The sequence below is a fragment of the Lagopus leucura genome, unplaced genomic scaffold, assembly GCF_019238085.1.
Source record: "Lagopus leucura isolate 7727_CA_CO unplaced genomic scaffold, USGS_WTPT01 Super-Scaffold_100017, whole genome shotgun sequence".
Lineage (NCBI taxonomy): Eukaryota > Metazoa > Chordata > Aves > Galliformes > Phasianidae > Lagopus > Lagopus leucura.
In genome coordinates this window covers 1,979,468-1,991,744 of record NW_024962271.1, presented here as the reverse complement: position 1 = coordinate 1,991,744, position 12,277 = coordinate 1,979,468, and the positions used below count along the sequence as shown (strand labels likewise).

Below are 12,277 nucleotides of genomic sequence, written 5' to 3'. Positions count from 1 at the left end.
TGGCTTGCGGGTTGCTCAAGGGTGGTTCCTGTGCTGAAGCGATGATGTATGACTGGTGAGGAGCATGCTGGTACTGAGCCCCGTGAAGCAGAACCAGGAGGGGCTGCTGGGGCTTAGGTTCACCGCCAACAAACCCACATTAACTCTGGATTTGACGGCTGGGATTTGGAGAGCAGAGGTACAAGGTTTTGGGCTTTCTTCTTTTTGTGGTGGTTTTGTATGCACTCTTCGGTTCCTGGTCCTGAGAAGTTGAAATTATTAATCAAAACCAATCGGGCTGCAAGCTGAGGTTGTTGTGGTGTAATGGACGTGGATCCCATTCAGTGAATCTTAAGCCTTCCACCTAAAGTCATCCATTATCGTTTATTCGGTGCTTAGGTTGATGACCCCTGCAGAAAGCCCATCGCTACTCCTCACAGGGGCTTCTCAGGGGGCCGCGGCGGCTCTCTCCCACCTCAGAGGGCGGCTGAGGGCCAGCGGGCAGCAGGGAGGCGGGACGGCACCCGCCCCGCGGGCGCTGAGGGGACGCGGGCACCGGCGGACGGGAACCCAATCGGGCAGCGCCGCCCGCCCGCCCCGCGCACCAGGAGGTGGCCGCCGGGGTCACGTGGCCCGCCCCTTCCCGGGTAGAAGCAGAAGTGGGAACCCCGGAGAGACGCGGCCGGGCGCGGCGACACCGCCGCCACCAGCACCCCGTGTTGACACCGGCAGCGCCCAGCGCCGCGTCGTCCGCGCGGCCGGCGGAGGTGAGGCTGCTGGGCGGCCGGTGGGCCGGCCGTGCGCGGGGCGTCGTGGCAGCGGGAGGCGGGCGGGGAGGGAAGGTGCCGCGAGGCGCTGCGGGGAAGGGGGCGAGGATTCGAGGGGCTCGCAGAGGGGACGGAGCCGCCCGGCACCCCGCGGTTGGCTGCTGGTCAGCGCTGCTGGCCGGTCTGCTGGAGGGGGAAGAAGCCCTGCGCGGCTCGGCTCGGCTGAGGGCCGCAGCCTGGGCCCGCCTTCGGTCCCTAGCAGGTGTTCCTTGCGGCCGAGCGCTTTGGTTGCCCCTGCTCGGCAAAATTCCGTGCAAACAGCCGTCTGCTGGTTGTGATTAATTGTTAGCGAGGTGGTGCTGCTGCTGGTGCTGCGCCCGGCTGGCTGAGCTGCTGTCCCGAGGCAGGGCTGGGGCAGAGCGTGCAGCGACGCGTGCAGAATGGGGCCGGCAGCGCCCAGAGCTCATGGGAAAGTGTAGAAATTGGGGCGAGTCTGACTTCAGATTCCGCTTTTTGAGCGACCTTTGTGTGCAGGGAAGGCACCTGCGGTGTCCTGTGGCTCAGGAGTGGTTCTGCTGTGCTCATCTGAAGCATTCATTGCCAACCTGCGCATCTATAATTTCACCTGTCTGCAGCTCTTTCTGTGTTTTATCAAATGTCAGCATGGTACAAATTGTAGACTGATCTTCAGATAAAGGTTTGGTTTTGAAATTGAGAAGTACTAGCACTAAATAAGCAGGTTCTTGGATAGCACCAAGTACATCTTTCTCCATGTCTGTGTTCACTTGGCTCTTTGCAGTGGGTCTTCCTGACCTTTTTGGTACAAAGTGTTCAGGCTCTTCACTAAAAGGCAACATAGAAATTACTGTTGTGTCACAACACAGTAAGTAATGGGTAACGCCAATTCTGCTTTTGATACAGGACAGCATTGAATTTTTGCTCCTGTGGTGCTTACAGTTAAAGGGAAAGAGTCATATGTTCATGTCTGTGCCTAAACCAGATCTTGTATGTTATGTGATCAACTCTTTGAAAGGGTAGATAACAGCAGGACAAGGGGATATGGTTTTAAGTTGAGGGAGGGAAGACTTAGGTTGGATGTCAGAGAGAAATTCTTTACAGAGAGAGAGGTGAGGTGCTGGAACAGCTGCCCAGAGAGGTTGCAGATGCCCCGTCCCTGGAGGTGTTCAAGGCCAGGTTGGATGGGGCCCTGGGCAACAACCTCGTCTAGTATTAAATGTGGAGGTTGTTGGCCCTGAATGTGGCAGGGGTTGGAGATTCATGATCCTTGAGGTCCCTTCCAACCCTGGCCATTCTGTGATTACCAGATCACTCATTGAATCATTTAGACCTTTCTTTCTGCTTTAGGCTTCAGGAACTTTTCCGTAGAAGAGCAGTAATGCTTCTGCTTCACACAGAGGTGTCTTGTAGCTCATGGTCCACTGATTTAGGGGCAGCCAGGTACTGTGTTGATGAGGATTATAATGGAGTTCTGCTGGGTGAATGGGTAGAAATATTGTAGGTTCAAGTCATTGTGCAGTAAAGGTTGTAAGAATGCCGAAGGGCACATACTTGTGTCTAGGAGGCCTCTTAATGTTGAGAAGGTTAGGTCTGGTATCATGTGTTCCATTTGTTCTTTTGGGAGGTCTGGTGTGTTCCACGGTTAGGAAGCTTTCTGTGGTGTTTGTTCTAAATTATGGAACAGGTAAACGGATGATAAAGGGATGGTTGGTTAGGTTGATGAAGTGCTATGATGTTCTTTTCTTTTTTTTGGTGTCCTCAGCTACATTGTTGCTTCACTGTAAGTTAAAAGCTTGGCTTCTAGCTTAAGATTTTAGGTAGGCTAAAAGCAGTGTTCACTTTCTTTTTTAAAGAAAGAGCTACTTTAAAAGAGGAAGTCCAGTCTATTATGTTCAGCGGAAACTGCTTAAGAAGCCACCTCTGAGAGGCAGTTCCTTTGTATTAAGGGGCTAATCCCTCACAAAATGCTTCATTGCCTTTTATTAATTAGTATGTTTAGAAGTTCCTTTGTGTGTTCTTTAAAGACACGTTTCACTTTACAGTTGCAACACAGTATGCTTTTTAAAGACTTATTTTTTATTTTATTTCTGTTCTCCTTGTATTTTTGTCGTTGTAGCTGGACGACTGTGCCTAAATTGCTAGACGCAAACTGGTGATGATTTCAGTGACAAGCTGGATTTGTTCCAGGGAGTCAGAAAAGATCAGCCGCATTCTGACTGAAATCTGACACTGTGTACAATCCTTAAAAGTTGTCCAGAAGTCTCAGTTGTAGCATTGGCATATGTGTATTTTTTTAAAGTAGTAGTAGGACAATGGAGTACCCTTTTCTTACACAATAACAAGCTAATTAAACATGGTATAATGTGTGACTCTTTGCAGAACACTAAATGGGCTTCAGGTTCTGTGCAGGCAAAGCAGAAGAGGCCACTGCAGATAAGAAGGGCCTCGTGTTTGCTTCTCTGATAGCCTAAAAAAACACAACCCAGTGTTCATTGAAGTTGTAGATTTTAAAAAGAGATTGGGAAGATTGCACTGGACCACTTCAGAGTCTGACAGATGGGACTGAAACTGGTTAGTGACAGCACTGAAAGACAGCTCTGTGGTATTGATGAGAGAGCAGAAAAGAGAGCTCCTTAGTGAAGCACAGGTCAGGAGACTGACATGGGGTGAGGGGGAGGAGGGTTGGAAGAAGTTAGCAAGGGGGAAGCGAGAAGTGACACGGACAAATTAGTTATCAGTGCAGAAACTGAAACTGTGATGGAGAGTAATGGGCTGAGGAGACAGGAGGAGAACAGAACAGCAGGGATGCTGTGGCTGAGGGAAAATCGTGCAGGACGCTTAGAGCTGTCCTGCCCAAGGGTGAAATTAAGGGGAGTCATGGGGAACTGTGTGGCAACAGTGGCAAAAATAGTATCACTTCTTTGTACGTGGATGATAGAGCAGGGTCTAGGGCTTTCTGTTTGTAGATAATCCTGCTGAGGAGTAATCAAGCTTGTAATTCGCTGTTAGGTTTTTGGAATTCTCTGCAAGCAGGAAATTAATGCTTCTGTATTAAGACAAGGCAAGGAAAACAGCAAACCTGCTGCAGTTCACCAGGGTGCAGCATTTTGACTGTCTGAAGTTGGTACTGTGAATGAAATAATAATAAAAAAGAACAACTAAGGGAGAGGAAAAAGGTTTTGATTGTGCTTCAAATGTTGCAAGTATTATTAAATATTATTTTCCATATTGATATCTCGATTGTTAATACTTAGGACAAAATCATTTTCCAGATATTTTTTACAGTTCCAGAAATTAAGTTACCCTCAGTTTCAATCAAGAAGTGAAGATTTAACTTCTAGCATAACATAGAACTCACAAAGTTTTTATAGCACACAAATCTGCAAGTACTCTAAAACAGTAAAGAAACTTCTGTAGGAATGACTGAAAACAGCCAGTTCTATCTCTGTCAAACAGAAAAATGTCCATGAACAGAGACTTGCTGGTATTTTACTTGCTATAAAATGGTAAGTAAAAACTGATCTGATACTTGAAAGGACCCTAAGCTTGAAGTGATACTTTTCTGATGTCTTATGAGACTCCTGAAGTCATCAAATCAAGATAAATATAGTCAAGGTTTGAGCTTTGTTACTCTATATATGGATCTACCAGTATCTTTAATTTTAATAAATGTGGTTTTAAAGGAATAAAAATACCATCTTAAATACTGATTATTTTTTTCCTCCTTTCTTTCTTTCTTTTTTTCTTTTCAGCGCAGTGAAAACCATACAAGTTGGTTTGAAAAAGAAACCTAAAACAATGCCCAGAAAGAGTATAGATTATGGAGAGCTGCCGGAGTATGAGAAAAGCCAGATCAAAAGGACATTGGAGCTGGGAACTGTTATGACAGTATTCAGTATTAAGAAGAGTAGTCCAGAAAGGAGGACTATTCAGGTTATAATGGAAACCAGGCAGGTAGCCTGGAGCAAGACAGCTGACAAGATCGAAGGTTTCTGTGAGTATTTTCAAAGCGTCCATGAACTTGGAGTTGCTAATAAATTAATGTAATTGTCAAATATTTGTTTAGTGAGCCTTTATTAATATGATTAAGCTTTTGGCTAAGAAGAGTTCGGTAATTTGCCAAGAATGTGCTGAATAGTCGCAGTGCTGGTGAAGGATCTTCTGCAGCTCGTTAGTTACACAAATAATGCTGTGCTTATATGTGGTTAACGTGCTTTTTCTCTAAATCCTGCTCTCCAGTTTTTCATCTTTAAGTATGATGGTGCTTTTGCTCTCTGCTATGAGTGGCAACTATTTTCCACAGTTAAGCTCAAGAGGTCTTGTAGCTTATAATGATCAGTTCTTTACCTCTTCTTTCTCCAAAAGCAATAGCTCCAAATAAAAGGAAACTGAATTAAAGTTTGTTTTCTTGAGGAATTTGCCGTATCAGGATAGGAATCATTATTTAGGACCGTTGTTGGAAAGTACCAGTGTCTCAGGGGGGTGGAGGTGTGAGGTATGAGGGATGGTTTGAAGGTCCTGAGTTGACTGAGCCTGTTTGGCTGATATCTAAACTGTCTGTAATTAGGTGGGGAAATAAAAGTGGAGTTTGTAGCTGCATAGGACTGCAAAAGCCATGGTATAAAATAAAGTCAAACTAATTTTCAGTTCTTACTGAACAAGGCTGATATCAACCAAGCTCAGCCTGCAGTTTTTGGGATTCTTGCAGCTCCCATTGTTATAATGTAACTACAGCATTTGCATATGAGCACATGGCAGCTATTTTATTTTACTTTTTTATTCTGTTGCGGACATGATTTTACTATGCAGCTGCTAAATGCCTTCAGTAAAGGAATTGAATTGTTTGTCTGAGTTGCCAGAATCATTTATTGCTCAGCCTCAGATAATATGAGAAGCTTGGTGCTGAATTTAGGAATTGAAATTGTGATAAGAAGTTGGAGTTTGGAGGTGGAGAATTCTCAAGGCTGTAGGAAGAAATTAAGTATAGCATGGGGAATCTCAGAAGTGAGACCAGAACCTGGTGAGAAGAGCCAGAACTCATGAGAAAAAAATTAGTCCAGACATGGGAGAAGGAAGAGAGGTTAAGAACATGAGGGAAACTGAGAATGAATTGAACTGGGGCGAGGGAAGAGGTCACAGATATGGAGGTGCGTGTGTGTGGGGGTGGAAATTACATTGTAATGTGGGAGAAACTGGGGAGAAAGAGAATGGGGTTTGACTATTGATTTGTGGATTTTTAGAAACTTCTTTTTTGCTAAATCTACAGTAAGCTAAAAGTGCATCAATCTGTGAGGTTGTGAAGATGAGCACTGAGAATGTACGTGGTTTTTGAATTGTCTGTGCAACATCATGTCATGCTACTTCCAAGCATTAAACTTCTACTTGTTACTGTTTCTGCTGGCTCCTGTCTGGTTCCTTGCATGGCCTGGATCTGCAACAGGAAATCTGCTGGAATGGAATGAAGGACTGGTTATCATGAGAATGGGTTTTGTCATTGGTGATGAAAATGTGCTTGTATGTAGTGATCTGCGAAAAAGCAAACAGATCTGGAAACGTTCATTAAGATTGATTAACTGTCTTGCTGTGCCTCATGTAAATTGAGGCTAATTATCCCTTACTATAATTATGAGTGTGAATGCAAGTACTTTAGTAGTTCTGATATGCTCAGATCCTGGAATGAGGCAAGCTGAAAATAAGTCCTGTGTGGAGGAGTAATTCGGTTATGAGAGCATGGCTTGAATATACCTGGTAAATAAAAGCTAGGGGGATGCATGGGTTAGAACAAATTAGGAAATGCCCATGTAGTGGGTGAATAAGGCTTTAGAGTCCTCTGGCAAAAATAACATGGGATCATGGAGGAAAAGACTGCTGCAGCCAGTTGTACAAAGTAGCCAGACCTGAAGAGGTGTGTGCGTAGAACTACATCCCATCAATCAAATCACTTGCCCTACGCAGAGATGTTGGCAATTTAAACAGAAGGTGAATATTGTGTTAGACTGACAGCTGGGTAATCCAGCAGGGTAATGACTTGCCTCCAGATGCACTGGTTACCAGCACAGGGAATTCAGCTGTAGAGCTGCAGTTTATCCAAAGGCCCTCTGCCTGAAAGTTCCAGTGCTGCAGCAGGGATTTTAATTCGGCAACATGCAAGTGACCTTTACAACAATGGAAACTTTAGATCTGAGACCATGACCTACTGAAAGTATGTCATTTGCACAAATGTGCACAATATTATTTATACTTATTTATTTTAAAGAACCTTCCCTAACCCTGAGAATTATTTTGCAGGCTTTGCTTCAGAAAACTATGTGAACTGTTGGAAAGGTTCTATCTGCTTGAACTGAAAGTCACTGCAGCTTTAACTCGCTGGCAATATTTCTGCTGAAGAGGAAGGAAATCTTTTTTTTTTTTAATTTATTTAATAAATTTGCTATTGTGTCTCTTGACTGAGATTCAGGCTTCCTTTTTTGCTTGAAAATTGGAGTATTTATGGATTTGTACTTTACATGTATTTGGTAATTTAAAGCATAGGCTGCTTGAATACTGGTGATAGGGGGAATTCAAGTTTTTATTTCTCTGGAGCTGTACAGAAACAATACAACCAGTTTTATGATAAGAGAAAAATTGTTTCCACTTATGTGTATATAAATGTACACATGAATGACCCCAAATATTCACTGTTGAATTGTGTTGACCTTGTGAAGAATAAAAAAACCTTATGCATTTGCAATGTATACATATATTTAGTGGCAGAGGGAATTAGGATCTCAAGTTCTGCTATTCAGTATCCTGTGCTTTAGTACTGAGTAGTGCTTTTCAACACATAGTTTTTGTGATGCGAATTTTAATGGTTGCTATTTCCACCTGCCGCACTCCAGTAAGAATTGGTATTTATTAAGGGTGAGAGTAGAACAGTAACTGTAGCAGCTCAGGAGAGCATGGTAGGGATAGATACAGTAATCATTTACTGTGTCACTGTGTGTTGGATGCCTGTCTGCAGCCGTGGATTTGGGGGGAAATAATTGCACAAATGAGTGGAGGTGATTCTGCTCTGTGCTTGTTGTGGCTGAACCCTCAGGTTATTACAAGGAACTTTTTCAGTTTGGTTAGTGTTGTTTTGCAAGGGATTTAAGTTAAGCCTCATGCTAATGACTAGGCAGCAACTTATATTTGGATTAAATAGGTCTGCTCAGGAGAGATATAGTATTAGCCGTGCTGATAGAAATGTTTAGACAACCCTGTGGCCTTCAGTGTGGTAGTTCTGCATGTTTTTAATTGCATTACCTGCAGAGAAGGCTATCAGCCTTTATGTTCAGCATGGACTGGGCTGTGAGCAGCCTGATCTAGCTATAGATGTTCCTGTTCATTGCAGGGGAGTTGGACTAGATGACCTTTAAAGGTTCCCTTCCACTCAAACTATTCTATGATTCTGTGAAAGAGCTGCTGAAATCAGAGCTGTTTCTGCTCAGTGTAGATGTGTTACTCTGGATGAGTAGGTTAAAATGGAGCTACTCTTCTTTATAAAACTCCTAGTTCCAAGCCATTGCTGTGGTAACAAGTGATGATACACAAAGGCAAGAAAATCTGGTGTAAACATTCTTCTTTGCTGTGTGGCTTAAACTGCACAGTGCCAGAGTATTGGAGGTTTTCCAGTGGCCATCTGAGAGAGTTGGGTCACCAGATACAAAAGACATTTTCTAACAAAAGGAGCTGGTGTGAAATCTCTGTATTGTCCCCTGTGCAAAATAGTGCAGGTGTCCTTGTAGTAGGATATGCTGTTTCAACAGTAGATCAGGGAGCCAGATTTTCAACTGCTACATTCATGGAAGTTCTCTTACTTTAATAGAGCTTCTGAGGGTCTTGGTAACTTCTTTTTTAGCTTGACAGTTGTGTTGGAGCTGAATGTACACAGCTTCTCAATTTTGCAAGCACAAAGTCTTATTTCAGCTGGTGCTTTGTTTTAGCTCTACACATCAGGCTGTGAACAACACACATTGTAACCTCACTGTTTCCCTTAGAGGAGCCTCAGGTTCCACCTCTCCTTTTAGTGTCAGTCCTCCCTGCCCATCTGCAAGGGAGGGAAAGGTGCCCATTTGTGGTTGTCTTAATGCAGTGGACAACCTGTGTGTGTGCAGGCTTTCTATCCTGCACAGCTGTGCAGCCAAGGAGGTTCTTGAGTGGTGGCTCAGTTTTCATAAGGACAATGTAGCTGTTGAGCTTGTCCAAGCTGTGGATTTTTCTCTGTGTATGGAAACTCAGATCCTCTTGTGAGACTTCCCTTTCTTGGGTTTACTGTGGTTTTGCTGTTGGAACATGTAGCATGTTGTAGGACCAAACACACAGATTAGGTGAGATGACTTCTTTATGGCCTGCAGTGTTTGAAGAGACTACTACGTGAGTACCTTTCAAGAAAAAATAATGACGATTTGTCCATATTTTACATTCTTTGGAAGCATCAAGTTGTCTTTTAAATGGAAGGGGAAGGGTCAGCAATGGAAAGAGTGGAGTTGCCTGACCTGAAGTTTTCTAGGTTTAGTAGAGGTCAAGAAGGTTCCTAGTGCTGCCATTCTATGTCATCTTATAGATGCCTTTCCTGGATTTGCTTGGGTCCAAGGAACCCATTGAGCAAAACTGAAATAGATAGAAGGGAGCAATGCACCTTTTAGAAGAGCTGTAATCACAGATGTTTGGCATGCAAGATTTCATTAATGTATTAAAATTAATGCAAGTGACATGTGCTTCCTCACATGGGTCTGCAGAGAGCTACGCAAAAAGCTGAGGGGGACAAATCTGTGCCAGATATCACTATGTTCATCCATGCTTGGACTTATTTTGTCATCTTGCTATAGTTCTGTACAGAGAGATGTTTCAGGTCTCCCCTCATAGCTCTGGAGTCATCTGAGGGAAACGTTTGTAGGTGCAAAATGTCAGGGATTTTTCTTCTGCATTCTACTTATTAAAGGCATTCATTTTTATTCTGCATTGTCCTCCATCGTTTTAAACTACGAGGATAATGTTTGCTAGGAGGGCTATGGGACTGCTTGTGGAGCTCAGAATATCAGAGCTCTCAATCCCAAGTTACCAGGCCATCGGTGGTCAAGCATTGATTTAACTTCTGATGAGAATGTTTTTGCCCTCGAGTCTTTTATTTATTTACTTCTTTTACTTCTTTTCCCTGCTGTGCTTTGTACTGCAGTGTGGTATTAACACATGTGCCTTGAATGAGACCCAGTATGACACATCCATGGATCATGTACCCATAGGTTTTAGTGGCCTATGACTGACTTTATGGATTTACAACTTCAGAAGTACTGATCCTGATGACTGGAACAGAGCTAAACTAATGTGTTATCAACACATCAGAAAATGAAGTTTGAGTTTCCTGGTATGGAGGGAATTGATTTGCTTATTTAATTTGTAATGGTTCTTTTCTGGCAAATGCTAATTTCTGCATGCTGTGTGCATGACTGTGAAGCTGTGACATTACTGTGATACACTGCTCAGCATGTCACTTCCTGTAGTTCTGCCCTGTGGTCGTGGAGCATATAAACCCTTTACAGCAGTGCATGGGTCTGTGTGGTGGCCCCACCGTTGTGCCTGTGCTGCTCTTTAAGCTCTGTCCTCTTTAAGTTGTTGCAGGCTAACCACACAATAGATCTGTTGAGTGTTGCTGTGGTTTCTGGGGTCACTTCTGCCTCCATGTTAACGACCCTGCTGCTCTGTGTCTTTGCTGGGATAGCACATGGCCCACAAGCAGCTGCACTGTCATAGCTGAGGTGGCAGCACGGAGAACTTCTCAGCAGCTGTGAAAAGCAGAGAGGAAGGAAAGGGTGACCAGGAGTGGGAACTGCTGATGTCAGTGTTCTGCCAAGAGATGTGTTTGGGGTCCAGCACCTGGCGTTTGCTGACTTGGAGTGTATTCAGTGCTACCCAATATTTATTTGTGCCATGATGGACGTACTTAGATGCACGTGGATAAACTAAGGCACAAAGAGTTTATGGTATCTAAGTTGGTGTAGCAAGTACTTGATGAGTTGTAGGCCTTCTGAAAGGTGAGCTGGAATGGATATTTTGTTCTTTACTGATGGGAAGTGCTTTAAGGAGAGCTGTTCAGGGAAAGTTTGTGACAGCTGGAGTCTGATTAGTCACTGGAAAACATGGGAGTTTCTTTATGCTCCCCCATCAATCCTTGTGTGAAATGGTGATTCATAGCTAGGAGAATTTATGCTCTGAGATGTCCGTGGCACCACCACAGCAAACAGGAATAAAGCCTGCTGAAACTGAGCTTTTGTAACTAATTATGTACTTTGGTTTAACAAATCTTCAGTCCAGATGTATATTAATGTAGCAGGAATACCTTATACCTTTTTCATTTTTAATTAACACGTAAGACTCACAGTGAATAATATTTTATTTTAGAATTCACATGAGCTGCTAATTTCGTGCTTTCTTCTCTTGATTTTTGTCCTGCCATTTTTTTCCAGAGTTTGTAGAGCAAAAAGGCTGTGGCCCACTTCTTTAATATATTTACCATCTCAGGTTCACTGAATGTTACTAACTGAATTAGTTATTTGTCTAATGTGTGAAAATAAAAAGAATTATCAGAGACTGTTAAAAATCACTTGTGCTTTACTTCCTGCTCAAATAGGAGATTTTTCAGAATTAAAAATCCATAAGTGGAATTTTCATATTTCAGGGATGTATTAAGAAAGGGAGTGAAAGAAAACAAAGAACTAACTCAGTAAATTCATGTTGTACATAGAATTTAGACCTGTGAGTACTGCTCTGTTTCTTCCTTATCTGCAGGATTGCACTGTGTTTGTTTTCAGGTTTTGTCACACAGCCAAGTAGAAACCACATTTCTGCAGAAACGCTGCACCTGGATAATGATCAACATTCCCTGAAGCAGCAGTGCATCTATAATGCAGTCATGTAGCATGGAGCATAGCAGGCCAAGTGCAATTTACAGGTTGAGGTGAAATGCAGGGATGTGTAACTAATATAATGGCAAACTTATGTGCGCTGCCACAGATGGTGCTGTTCTAGCTAACAAGGTATTTATTTATTTAGATCTTTATTCTTGTATTTTGTGAATTTTATCCCTGAGATCAAATTTTGCTGAATTTGCTTTTAGTATCCCTGCTAAAATGATGTGCAGAAGGAAGCACGTTCTGGTTCTGAGCATTCCTGCCAGCTGTCGGACCAGCAAGAACCTAAGAGGCTGTTTGTGGAAGTGGCTCGCATTCTTAAGCATAGTTGAGGGATTTTTTTTCTTCACCAAGTTAACTCGTGCAGTCATTTAACTGGTAAAATTTGAATGTCAATGGGAACTCCTTCTGTTCTGGGAAACCTTTCTTTCTTTTCGGAGAAAATGGTATGAATGTTTACAGTACCTCCACCTTTCTGGGTGAAGTAGTGAATATCAACATATTCTGCAGAGAAGTGTGAAATGCTTCTTTTGGCTGCAGTGTTAGACTTCATCTTGCTAATTTTCAGCTGTCGTTATTTTTTTC

General features: G+C 43.1%; 1 protein-coding gene across 1 annotated transcript in view; it reads left to right on the top strand.

The window, feature by feature from the left end:
• The first annotated feature begins 705 nt into the window (after nucleotides 1-705).
• PLCG2 (phospholipase C gamma 2) overlaps nucleotides 706-12,277 on the top strand; it is a 57,897-nt gene continuing 46,325 nt past the window's right edge. Inside the window, exons 1-2 of the mRNA XM_042877104.1 lie at nucleotides 706-746; nucleotides 4,517-4,758. Coding sequence (XP_042733038.1) covers nucleotides 4,563-4,758 — 196 coding nt within the window. The 5' untranslated portion in view covers nucleotides 706-746; nucleotides 4,517-4,562. The remainder of the gene's footprint in view (nucleotides 747-4,516; nucleotides 4,759-12,277) is intronic.